At 43.1% G+C, this 13,613-nt stretch overlaps 1 protein-coding gene across 1 annotated transcript in view; it reads right to left on the bottom strand.

Annotated features, from left to right (window-relative positions):
* Positions 1–13,613, bottom strand: part of AGBL4 (AGBL carboxypeptidase 4) — a 736,988-nt gene that overhangs the window by 58,496 nt on the left and 664,879 nt on the right. The window contains exons 7-8 of the mRNA XM_017867524.1: positions 6,390–6,542; positions 2,565–2,727 (exon numbers count right to left, since the gene is read on the bottom strand). Of these exons, the coding sequence (XP_017723013.1) occupies positions 2,565–2,727; positions 6,390–6,542 (316 nt within the window). The remainder of the gene's footprint in view (positions 1–2,564; positions 2,728–6,389; positions 6,543–13,613) is intronic.

The raw sequence follows: 13,613 nt of genomic DNA, 5'->3' as shown, positions 1-13,613 counted from the left end.
GTTGGGTGCGGTGGCTTACACCTGTAATCTCAGCACTTTGGGAGGCCGAGGCAGGTGGATCACGAAGTCAGGAGTTCGAGACCAGTCTGACCAACATGGTGAAACTCCATCTCTACTAAAAATACAAAAATTAGCCAGGCATGGTGGCACGCACCTGTAATCCCAGCTACTCAGGAGGTTGAGGCAGGGGAACTGCTTGAACCCAGGTGGCGGAGGTTGCAGTGAGCCGAGATCGTGCTACTGTACTCTAGCCTGGGTGACAGAGCAAGACTCCATCTCAAAAACAAACGAACAAACAAAAAACCTCAGTTCAGAGGTCTCTTTTCCTGGGAAATCTTCCCTGACTCCCAGGACTGCGTGTGAGTTCCCTCTTTCCCCCATGTAAAGACATTCTTGTCTTTAGTATGTTCTCTGCTAACATTCCCTGTGCCTAGAATTTTACCTGACCTATGACAGGCACTCAATATATACTTGTCAAATGAAAATGTCCCAGAGCCTTCTGGAATTCCTCCACCACAGAATTTATCATGTACATTGTCTCCTCAAGTACACTGAAAGTTCTGAGAGTCAGAAACCATGCCTTTTTATTCAGTATTTTACCCTAGGTGCCTTTTATGATTCCTGGTGTGTACTAATGGTGTGTTTACTTTTGATAAACGAGGGTTGGCTGTTGAGGGGTGGAAACCTTGGGCCTGAACCAAGGGTGGGCTTTCTACTAAGAAACACATTTTCTTCTAACACAAAAGCATGTCAGAAGGGCTAAGAAAAGGCAGGAGAACCTGTCATATTGGACAGCAAAAAACAACAGCAAACTAGGTGCAGGCCTCCTCTGGAGGGACCCTCATCTCCCTATGAATAAGAATTGCAGAATCCCCTTTGGTGCACAAGCTCAAACTCTTATTCCAGGCAGCTCTCTGTCCCTTTGCCATAATATATGGGAGAGCAAAGCAAGCACAATGTGGAATGAAGCATATGCATGTATTATAGGAGTTAGCAGATTCTGGAGAAGCCATAGGCTGTATACATCATCTAATGTGTGTATGGGGCATGGAGGGGGGCAGTGTGGCACATCACAGGTGGCCAGGACTTTGGAACCCACAGACCCTCTTCCTCAGAGCAGAGCCTACTCCCTTGGCCTTGCTGAGTCAGGTGGGTATTAAAGCAGACTGCAAGATGACTCTTAACCTTGATGACTGTACGTAGGGAACTCTCAGTTCCAATCATAATCTCTCTGTGTCCAACAGGAGCTGGAACACTGCTCTAACACCTGGCCTACCCTCTGCCAGCCACTCCTTCTAGAGCCATAGCCCTGCTTCCAGTGTTCCTGGCAAGGTACCTGGACACCATACCCCCCACCCTCACAAACACACACATACAAACAGAGCCACTAACTTGCAATTGGCTGGTGGGACTAGCCCTAAGTCATGCCACTTTCAGAAAAGATGTTTTCCTGCACAGAGGAATTCCATAAACACTCACCAAGGGTTGAAAAAACTGCTAAAAAGCGTACTTCTACTTCCAGGGAGGGGAAATTTGCAGAAATACGGAGTTCATTTCATCTAAAGTTCCTTCCTTCTCCCTCCACTTCTTTGAGAAAACTAAGTGTTAGGAAAGGAGACATAGATCAACCCAAAAACAAAGGATAAAGGAAAGTAGAATCTGCCATGATCTGTTACAGCTGATGCAGTGACCTTGGTATTAAAATCAACACTCAGGCAACTAGAGTTACTATATAATCCCTAAAAAAATTAGGCAAGCTAGAAAATAACTTCTAATTTCATCATGGAAGGCTTGGGAGTTTTCAGAGAAATTTTATGAAGAAACTAAGAGGAAAAGGAATTTGTTAAAGGAAATGCAAAGGCAAAGAGAAAGATGCACAGAGGACAAGACGGGAAAGACAAGGAAGACAGAGGAGAGGCAAAGAGGAGAGAAAGAGAGGAAAGGAGGATGGGATGAGAGAGAGGACAGAAAGGAGGGGAGGAGGGGGAAAAAGAAGTAAGGAGAGAGAAGCACAGGACAGGTGAGGAGGGAGGAGGAGGGTAGAGAAGAAGAGGGAACAAGAGGGAGAAAAATAAGTAGAAGGGGAAATAGTGAGTAGAGGGAAAAGAAAGTGGGAGAGGACAGGTTAGACAAAAGATGAAAAGAGAAAATATGGTTTTGTATGTTCAGGGTTAGAAGGAGTCAAGATCATCAAGCTCTTCCTCAGCAACCCTGGGGGCGTCATCCAGCCTGTGGACTTGGATAGCTTAGATGGCAGAAGACTAGCTGCATCATGAGAGAAGAGAGGGGAGAGAGATGGAGGCAGAGTAAGATATGGGCAGGCCATAGGTCCAGGTGACCTGGGAAAGATTTGGAGCATGGCAATTGGGGTGGGAGTGTCATACTAAAGGCTGAGGCAAACTGAACAATCCAAAGACGCCATCAGCAGAACCAGCACCTCCATCCTCACCTGAGAGTCTCAGCCCTTACCTGAGCTGGGGGCCTAATTCCTGACCTGTCAGACTTGGATACCCTGGGCCGGATGAGGGCTGGCCCAAGGCTTGGTGGGGACAGGTCAAGGATACAGGCTTCTTCAGTGTAGGGCACAGCAGCTGTGGTGCCACTGATGATGTAGCTGTAGAAGGAGACCTCTAGGGTGTAGCAATAGGAAGTGTGGTCCAGGAGTCCACCGAGGAAGCGACGGCCAGTTCCTGCTTTCACAGCGTCCCGGTTAAAGGATGTGCTGGACTGTGAAAGACAGAGTAGGGAAGAGAGAATCACGGCACCTGCTGGCAATTGGATTGTGAGCAAATTTTACAACACCTCTGGGTCTCAGCTTCACCGTCTGAAGAGTGAGATATTAACCCCTCATCACATGATTATTATAAGGACTGATTAAATAAACATAATTAATGACAGCAGCAAGCAGAGTTCTTGAGGTGCAGTAACTGCTACTCAATGAATATTTGTGGAAAAATGAATGGAGAAAGAGGGAGCAGGGAAAAGTAGACAGAGAAAAAGAAGCAACTACATTTTGATGATAATCAGAACTAACATTTGGAGCCTGGCATGGTGGTGTGCACCTGTCGTCCCAGCTACTTGGGAGGCTGAGGTGGAAGGATTGCTTGAGCCTAGGAGTGTGAGTTCAGCCCTGGCAACATAGTGAAACCAAGTCTCTATTCTTTTTTATTATTATTTTATTTATTCATTTATTTTGAGACAGAGTCTCACTCTGTCACCCAGGCGATCTCAGCTCACTGCAACCTCCGCTTCCCAGGTTCACGCCATTCTCCTGCCTCAGCCTCCCGAGTAGCTGGGACTACAGGCGCCCACCACTACACCTGGCTAATTTTTTGTATTTTTAGTAGAGATGGGATTTCACCGTGTTAGCCAGGATGGTCTCGATCTCCTGACCTCGTGATTCACCTGCCTCAGCCTCCCGAAGTGCTGGGATGTCTCTATTCTTTAAAAGAAAAAAAAAATAAAACCAAATCAAAACAAAATGAAACAAAACAAAAAAAAAACCCTAAAATTTGGGCAGTGCTTTCAATTTTATAATATTGTTTCCCATGCAGCATCTCATTTAGGCTTCAAAATAACCACTTGAAGTAGGTGTTCACATTTTATCTCTCTATAGATGAAGAAACTGAGGCTCATAGAGGTGGAGCAAGTAAGTGATACAGCACAAATCTGAATCCAGAACTGAGTGACTCCAGACAACCAAAGACTCTGCTTTCCTTAGGGATAGCTGATTCAGGTCCAGAATCACTAGAGCATAGGGATCATGGTGGCTTCTTTACTAAGATGTTGACAGCAACCATCACAATGGATAGAGAAATGAACAAGCATGTCACTCTCAAGTCCTCTGTTCAAAGACATGCTCTACTATCCACTGATTACATGATGTCAAGCAAGCTGACTTATTTGTCTGAGCCTCAGTTTTCTCATTTGTAACTTGGAGGTGAAAATATCTCTTTCACAGAGTTGTGAGGGTCAGTTCACTTGGGGTTAGAAGGGCATTCTATGCTAACCCATGGAAATTTAAGTAAATGAACAGACCATGGTTTTAATAAGAGAATACGTATCTTATTCAGCAGGAGATAAAGGAAGAAGAAAAAGAGATAAAGTAAACACCAATACAAGAAAGGCACAGAAAGACTGTGAAAGAAACAGAGAAGTGTGTGTGTGTGTGTGTGTGTGTGTGTGTGTGTCTATTTTAAGGTAAAGGAAAATCAGAAAATCATAGAATGTCAGATCTAAAAGACCTTTGAAATCCATGTAGTAAACTCCAACTCTCCTGTTTCAGATTTGGGCACTGAGGATCAGAGAAGAGAAGAAAAGAGGAGAGAGGAGAGGAGAGGGGAGGAGAGGGGAGGGGAGGGGAGGGGAGGGAAGGGAAGGGAAGGGAAGGGAAGGGAAGAGAAGAGAAGGGAAGGGAAGAGAAGAGAAGGGAAAAGACAGCAATTGGACTAGGACAGATGACCTTGACTCCCACCCTTAAGGAGGCTGCAGTGCAGAAACATCAGGCAAGCTCAGAAATGAGGCTCTCAGACTGTGCCCCTTTTGTAGTCCCTGGAAACCTCACCCATGTGAGAAGAGTCTCTGCGGCCTATGACCCAGCCTTCCAGGGAACTTGGATGAAGGAGGCCACATTCTTTACTGAAACTGCAGTGGTCTCAAATAGACACGGCCATCCTATAGAGATTCTTACAGAAAAAGGCATGGCTGTTTCTGCCCCACAGCTGCAAATGGGGAGCTACCTGCTTTGATTCTATCATTAAATGCTGGGTGACCTTACACTGAATACTCATCTTTTCTGGGGCCACCCTTTACTCTTAGGTGTAAAGAGGGGACTGGACTAAATAATCTGCCAAGTCCTTTCCTGGTTTGACATTCAAAGGTTCTGGGATTCAGAGTGCATCTTACCACGCAGAGAAATTCATCATCTCCACTAATGTCCTGGCCTGAAGCAATGGGCAGGTGAGTTTTCAGCTCATCAACTTCAAAAATTGCTATGACCTTTGTGGGCCTCTGCCCCTATGGCCACATGGAAATAACAGGCCCCAGAGATTTAGTATCAAAACAAAGGAAAATGTGCAAAAGCTCTCTCCCTACACCACATGCTGATCCCCTCCTTATCTTCTCTTCCTGCCCTTTTCCAATACTGCTTTTGCTATGAGTTTTTCCCACCCCACAGCCTCTCTAGTCCTCAGCATGTGAGATGGGTAGTAACAGCAACCGTCTCTGCAGTTTGTTGAGGTCTTTATGGCCTGCAAAGAACTTTTATATCAAAAATTGCATTTGCCCTCCCAGGAAGCTATAATGCACGCAGGATAGAAATTTATCACCCAGCAATTACAAAAAAAATTGAGACTGAGACGGAGTCATGGAGAAAAGAACGGTGGGCATATAACCTCTGTCAGCAGATGTGTTGTGCTTATACAAAAGAACTGGGATTGGTAAAAGCAGACCGTGGAGCAAGGTCTGGCATGTGATAGGTGCTCAGTGAGTTTCTTTTTCTTGTTAATGCTGGAGTCAACTCCATTAAACAAGGCCGGGAACAGTTGCTCATGCCTGTAATCCCAGCACTTTGGGAAGCTGAAGCAGGTGGATCACTTGAGCCCAGGAGTTTGAAACCAGCTTTGGCAACATAGTGAGACCCTGTCTCTACAAAATAAATAACTACATTTTAAAAAATTAGCCAGTAGTGGCCAGGCACATGGCTCACGCCAGTAATCCCAGCAAACTGGGAGGCCAAGGTGGGCGGATCACCTGGTGTTGGGAGTTCGAGACCAGCCTGACCAACATGCAGAAACCCCGTCTCTACTAAAAATACAAACAATTAGCCAGGTGTTGCGGTGCATGCCTGTAATCCCAGCTGCTTGGGAGGCTGAGGCAGGAGAATCGCTTGAACCTGGGAGATGGAAGTTGCAGTGAGCCAAGATCATGCCATTGCACTCCAGCCTGGGCAACAAGAGTGAAACTCCATCTCAAAAAAAAAAAAATTAGCCAGTAGCCCCAGCTACTCAGGAGGCTGAGGTGGGAGGATTACTTGATCCTGGGAGATAGAGGCTGCAGTGAGCCATGATCATACCACCGCACCCCCGCCTGGGCGACAGAGCAAGATCCTGTCTCAAAACAAAACTAAACAAAACCCCAACACAAAACAAATGCCAGTTCATCAGCCAGCCAAAATGCTACCTTCTCAAAGAGTCTCCCTCCCTGACTGGTAATGAGCAGTTTGAGGACATGGGCACATCTTGTTTACCTCTCTCTTCATCACCCACACAAGACCTGGCACAGAGTTAGGTGTCCTGTGGAACTTAAAGCAAACTGAACTGAGTGAGAAGGAAGACAGGGAGGCAGGGTGTGGGGAGCTGGGGCTGGCTGAGAGAGAACTCCTGGCTTACATAGGAGAAGTCCTCAGCATTCTGGCAGAGGAGCTTGGGAAAAATGGCCTGCCTCTGGAACCGTTCCTCATCCTCAAAGATGTTGCCGTACATGAAGCCATTCATCATGGTGGAGTGGGCGTGGATGTCAATATAAAACTCCAGGCTTGTTTTCTGTTGAGAGAAAGGATAACAAACGAGAAGTCTGGGCCATAGAGCTTGCCTTTAAGGGACCAGACACTACACCACACACACACACACACACACACACACACACACACACCCCCACCAAGCTGACCCTGTGTGTCAGCAGATTTAGCAGCCATTTGCAATGTGAGGGGAGGGTTTAAGACAGGTGAGGATCAATTCCTCCTCACTTTTAACATGGTTTTCCTTCAGGGTGTGAAGGCACTACTATTAGCATCCCTTTTAAGACGTCTTCAGAAAAAGTGACACTTAGGTTGGGTTAAGTCATGATGTTACTTACTCAGAACAGCTAACACATTCATGACTAGACATTAGTGGAATTTATTTCTCTGATTGATGAGAAATACTTTCGAGGTAACACAACTGTATTTACTTTGGGCCTGTTTGCAGTTTTGCCCCAACCTGGCCACTTCTAGCTGGGAAGCTTGGTGTAAATCATGTCCCCACTTTGAGCCTCAACTTCCTTATCTGAAAAATGGGTATTTTAATTCAAACCTCAGAGCATTATAGTGGGAATCAAACACAGCAATAATAATTACTATATTGCTTGCTGATATCTTGTGATATAAATAAAAAATAATAATTACTGTCTTTTATTGTATATATAATACATGCCAGACACCATTCTTGGAACTTTACATATGAAATCTTACTTAACTCTTTTAATTAACCTTGTGTGATGATGCCACGTCTACTCTCCAATAGCATACAAATAAAGCATGAAGGAAAATGCCTTTGTAGTCTGTAAAGACGGCATTGACTAGTCTACCTCTGCTTTTTACTTACACATATTTAAGGCACTCTCTTGGTTGATATGGTATTATTTGTTAACCTTTCCTGAAGTTAGGAGGATTGCCAATAAAGAGCTCATTGCCTGTAAGTAAAGGATGCTCAGTAACTACATGCTGAATGATTGAACAAACAATCCCAGAGAGACTGTTCCACATACTGTAATGGACTGGCTGAAAGAGGGGGTGTGGGGGGTAGGGTAATTTTTAGGCCATTAGATCTCCAATGGTCCTCAAATCCAACCTTCGCTTCTTATATATCAGCCCAACTTATATCCATTAACCCTTTCTGAGAATAACGGAAGACCTGCATGGGGAGGGGACTTGCCCAAGCTCATGGAATAACTGGGCTGACACTCAGGCCTCCTGCCCACTCACACAATTAACTTATTGTCATCAATGGCCAACACTAGAAACAGTCAAGGGAAAACCTGGCCACCTCTCCATCCCCTTTCTAGTACATAGTCCTGGGAAAGAAGAAAAGTGCACATTTAGAAGGATTCTCCCTCCTTGGGATGCTTTCAAATGAAGTTAAAACCAAATGAAAACTATGTTGCTTCTAGAATGTGGGCTCAATGACTGTCATTTCATTTGCCTCAGAGTTGGAGTGAAAAATTATGTCTTGCCAAGCTCCCAGTTCTCTGGGTAGCATAAGCTGTCTTTTGGGATACACAAGATGCACTGCTCTGTGTGATATTAAACTCATCATTTTCAGCTTTGGAGGTGGAATACACAATGATTCAACAGGAGCCCTATAAAAGTCATCTTCACAATTTTATTTTCTTCAATTGTCTGTCTTTTCCTCTGAGCTTTTGATGAGCTGCACAGGAGAGGAGGAGGTAGAAAGATGATTTAAGAAATGTGGAAGGAAAAGCTACAGTTTGTATCTCTCGATGTCAGAGCTAGGGAGGGCCTTGGAAACCAGCTTCTCTGACCTTTCTCAGACCTGCTCTGAGTGCGGAGGTTGCTTGCTTAAGGTTGGCCAGCAAGTTAGTGAAAAAGCAAGAATTAGAACCTAGCTTTTCTTTTACTTTTCATTTTTTTAAAAAAATTAAACTTAAAAAACTTATTTGCATAAATTTATGGGGGTACAAGTATAATTTTGTCACATTTTTCTGATAACCATATAGGTATGGCTTCTACCATCCCATCCTGACAACTGGCAGCTGATGTGACTTCATTTGAAAGAACCAGCACCTGAATTATCTTGATTGATCATATAATCTGAAAGTCAAACGTTATAAAATAATTTATAGTAAAAAATCTCCCTTCTACCAGTCACCCAGTTTTGCTCCCCAGAGGTAGCTAATGCTATCAGGCTTGCATATATCTTTCCAGAGATAGTTTGTGCATATACAAATAAATATTTCCTCCACACCCAAACCCCCTGCTCCAAACACACGAGTGATAGCACCATAAACACACCATTCAGATCTGCTGTTCTTCTCTGAATATATCTCGGAGGCAATTCTTTCTTAATAAATAGTTACCTCATTCTTTGTAACAGCCATATATAAACTAACTAGTTCCTTATTGATAAATATTTAAGATATTTCCAATCTTTTCTTGTTACAAAGAATGTCTGAGTGATGAAATTTGTATATACATTATTTCACACATATACAATTGTATGTAAAATAAATTCCCGGCCGGGCCCGGTGGCTCATGCCTATAATCCCAGCACTTTGGGAGGCCAAGGCAGGCAGATCACGAAGTCAGGAGTTCGAGACCAGCCTGGCCAACATAGTGAAACCCTATCTCTACTAAAAATACAAAAAATTAGCCGGACGTGGTGGTAGGTACCTATAATCCCAGCTACTCAGGAGGCTGAGGCAGGAGACTCACTTGAACCCGGGAGGTGGAGGGTGCAGTGAGCCAAGATCGTACCATTGCACTCTAGCCCGGGTGACAGTGCGAGACTCCGTCTCAAAATAATAATAATAATAATAAAATAGTAATAATAATAATAAAATAATAAAATTCCTAGAAGTGAAATTTCTGGACCTATTGGTGGCATTGCAATTCTGATTAATATTGACAGGACTGACCTTCAGAAGGGGCCAAGAACACCTCCTAGGCTATTACCTTGACAATATAGTGGAATTCAAACTTTATTGATATTTGGCCATTTGGATTTGGGTGAAAAAAGGTTAATAATCTAAGATTAGTTTTTAATCTGGAATTTCTCTTAGTACTGTATAATTATCTTTTACCTGTATAGTTAAGGGCATAATTTTTCATTATGTTTAAAAATGGATTTGTGAACTTTGGGCATAGTGGCCCCCGCCTATAATCCCAGCCCTTTGGGGAGGGCTTGTGATGGGTGATCACCTGAGGTCAGGAGTTCAAAAGACCAGCCTTGGGGACCAAACATGGTGAAAAACCCGGTCTCTACTAAAAAATACCAAAAAAAAAAAAAAAAAAAAATTAGGCTGGGCGTGCTGGTGGGGCGCCTTAATCCTAGCTTACTCGGGAGGCTGAGGGGCAGGAGATTGCTTGAAACCTGGGAGGCAGGGGTTGCAGGTGAGCTTGAGATTCGGCACCATTTGCACCTCCAGGGCCTGGGCAACAAGGGTGAAACTCCATCTCAAAAAATAAATAAAATAAATAATAAAATAAATAAACAAAATGATTTGCATTCTCTTTTCTAAGATCTCTGTTCATTGCCTTTGACCATTTAAAAAATCAAATTGTTGGGCTTTATTTCTTGTTGACTTAGAGAAGCTATGTATTATAGAAATTAACCTTTATGTGTAATATAAAGATACTTTTGTCATTTGTCTTTCTATTTTACTTCTGTTCATGTATTTTCATGTAATTTTAAAATTACATGTACATTTTAAATGCTGATTTTGACACAGTTTATCAATCTTTTCTTTTGTGGTTTCCTAGCTGAATTATTTTACTGTTGCTTCCATTTTATTATTTTGTTGTTTAGTTTTCAATGTTTTGTTTCAGTTTCAATTTACATGGCCGTGGAATGTGAGGTAAGGGTTAAATTTCACTGTTCAACACCATTTATTGAATTGTGCATCTCTTCTCCACTGACATTTCTATCCCCCTTGACATTTGGTTGGGATCAAATGGAATGTGGGCAATGATGATAACTTCCAGACCTGCCCATAAAACTCCTCATACACAATCACCCGCATTCTCTCTTGCCCTTCTGCATGGGGAGCTACATGTAAAAAATGATGATATCCTAAGAAGAAAGAAGCCTATATCCTCCATTCAACACTTAGAGGACAACAGCAAGGAGAGTCACCTGATCTGCATCAGACTGATGTGAGAGAGAAGTGAATCTTCACTGTATTAAGCCACTTAAATTTGGGGATTGTTTATTATGGAAACTAATATCATTCTTCTTGACTAGTACAAAATCTCAATTCAAAAAGCCTTATTTTATCCCTCAGGCTGAATTAACAGCCTTCTCTGCACTCTCATAATTTGAGGTATATATCTGTCTCACGGCACTTACCACATGACGTAATAACCCTTTATTTTCATCTCCCTCCAGAATGTGAGCTCTTGGAGAGCAGGAATCTTAAATTGTTGATTTTTTCAATCCACAGGGCCAGAATAAGGCCTTGTATATAGTAGGTCATCATTAAAGGTTTACAAAGGAATGAATAAGAAAATGAACTGATGGAAAGATAAGTGAATTAATGAATAAACAAATGAATCTTAAGTTTTTCCAACAGTAAAACCAGGTACTTTTTTGTGGCTGTGCCAGACCAAGGGTTGTGTGTCACAAAAGTAGGGCCCTTAATTACAATTTGGGAATGAGAAAAGAAGGTGGGGGATGGGGAGAGCATCTCCGTTCTTTCCTTCCAAACTTAAGAAACTTAATTAAAACAGAATGATGAAGGGCTGTCCCCTTGCCAGCAGCCAGCAGCTCATCTTACAATCAGGGGCCTAAAGAGTAAATTAAAATCAGTGCCAATAAAATTAAAACGACTTTGGGGCATATTTGCAACATAATTTAGTGTGGAGTTTGCTTCCACCTAGACACCGGGGAGGAAATGGGTTTTCTTTCTCTATGCTGAGCTTCTACCCTGCTTCATCTCACTTGGCACAGGCCAAAACCTGAGCTTGGTGCTCTGATGTGGGGCTGGATCCTTCACATTTGGGCGGCACTTCAGAGTTTATCACAAATTCAGTTCAGTGAAGGAAGGACCATCCAGGGCAATCCAATCCAGGAAGGACAGAGGAGTTTTATCTTAGGTTTGGAGATGCCAAGGGGAGGAAACTGAAGCTTAGGCAGGAATAATCGCAAGTTGAGCAGGGTGAGCTCTGTTATTATTTCTGTTTTACAGAGGAGGAAATGGAAGCTCAGAGAGCTCAAGTAACTTGCCCAGCATTACGAAGCAAGACATGGCAGAGCCGGGTCTGAAACCCAGGCCTCTGGCTGTAAACTCCCCATGTCCCCTACCCTGCTGTCCTCACAGGAGCTTGCAGCCTAGCAAAGCAATTACTTGATAACAGTAAGGCAAGCCCCATGCAGGTTCCTTCAGCTCTGAGCTAAAGGATTGTGGGGATCTGTGACTGAGATTATTGAGCTTAGACTCTCAAAAAGGCATTGAGGTATATGTGTGGGAGAAGCAAGAAGCGTTGGGAGGACTTCCAGACACATTCCTCCTTCGGATTTACCCTAGGAAGATGTTCTCCCCTGGGACTGAGATAAAAAGTCCCAAATCTATTCTTTTCATTTTAACTAAAATGTCTCCCTGTCTGATTTTAAGGAATGAAAGTTATTTCTGTGTTCTAAGGCAGGAAGGAAAATTTTCAGAAAAATTGAGGACTCTTTCTTTAATATCAACCAAGCAAATCAAATAAACAAAATAATGCAAAGGTTCTTTATCATTCATAGTGTATATTTCTTTATTTTAAAATAATTTTTTTGTAGAGACAGGGTTTGCTATATTGCCCAGTATAGTCCGGAACTCCTGGGCTCAAGCAATTCTCCTGCCTCAGGCTCCCAAAGTGCTGGGATTGTAGCTGTGCCCAGCCCATAGCATATACATATATATATTTCTGAAGTGGCACAGTGAAGGCTTTCTTCCTCAGATATGTCCTGAACGTGGCTGGGCAGAAATTCCTCCCAGAAAAAAAGGGATATAAAAAGTCAAGGGGACAAAGAAAGGAACAACCACATAAGAAATCCAGACAGCCAGCTCAAGGGACCAAGGGGATGGGCCATGGGCACTTCACCTCCTGCCTCTCTCCATCCTACACTCCAGCCTTCTAGAACCACTGTAACTTCCCAAGCACACTAGTGTTCTCATACTCTGAGCTTTTGTGTCTATTCTTTAATCCTCTTCCTTCCTTTCACCTCCTGGTAACATCTTGTTCATCTTTTACTGCTTATCCCAAATGGACCCTTGACAGAGAGGTCTTCCTGGATGCTCTCAGGGATAGCAGCTCCTTTCTCTGGAATCCCACAGATTTAAAAAAATATCCTTCTGTTAAGGTATTTATCATCTAGCTTATTCATTCATCCATTCATCTGGCAAATATCTACTGTGAACCTACTATATTCCTCATGCTATCATAGGACTTCGGGGTGAACAAGACAGATAAGATTCCTGCCTTTAAATAGCTAACACCCAGGTGGGGTTTACAAACTATAAACAGCAGATAAGCAAGGTAATTGCAGATTGTGAAACATGCTAGAAATGCACTAGGATAAATAACATGATGGTGAATAACACAGTGGATGAGGGAAAAGTCTACTTTAGGTAGTGTGATCAGGGAAGGCCTCTGACATTTGAGTTAAGCCTCAAAAGATGATAAGAACCAGCCATTCAGCCAGGTGTGGTGGCATACACCTGTTAAGCAGGAATATTGTTCCTGGCAAAATTGTCCTTCAAAAAGGAAATGGAGATAAAGACTTTCCTGTACAAACAGAAGAGAACAGGGAGAGGGAGAGGGAGAGGGAAAGGAAAGGGGAGAGGAGAGGAGGGGAGAGGAGAGAGAAAAGAAAAGGAAGGAAGAAAGGAAAGAAGGAAAGAAGGAAGGAAGGAGAGAGAGAAAGAAAGAAAGAGAAAGAGAAAGAGAGAAAAAGGAAGGAAGGAAGAGAGAGAAAGAAAAGAAAGAAGAGAAAGAAAGAGAAAGAAAGAGAAAGAAAAAGGAAGGAAGGAAGAGAGAGAGAAAGAAGAAAGAGAGAGAAAGAGAGAAAGAAAGGAAGGAAAGAAGGAAGGAAGGAAGGAAGGAAGGAAGGAAGGAGGGAGGGAGGGAGGAAGGGAAGGAA

Source organism: Rhinopithecus bieti, unplaced genomic scaffold (assembly GCF_001698545.2).
Source record: "Rhinopithecus bieti isolate Rb0 unplaced genomic scaffold, ASM169854v2 scaffold_3764, whole genome shotgun sequence".
NCBI lineage: Eukaryota > Metazoa > Chordata > Mammalia > Primates > Cercopithecidae > Rhinopithecus > Rhinopithecus bieti.
The sequence above is the reverse complement of the archived record's forward strand: the minus strand, read 5'-3'. Positions and strand labels throughout refer to the sequence as shown.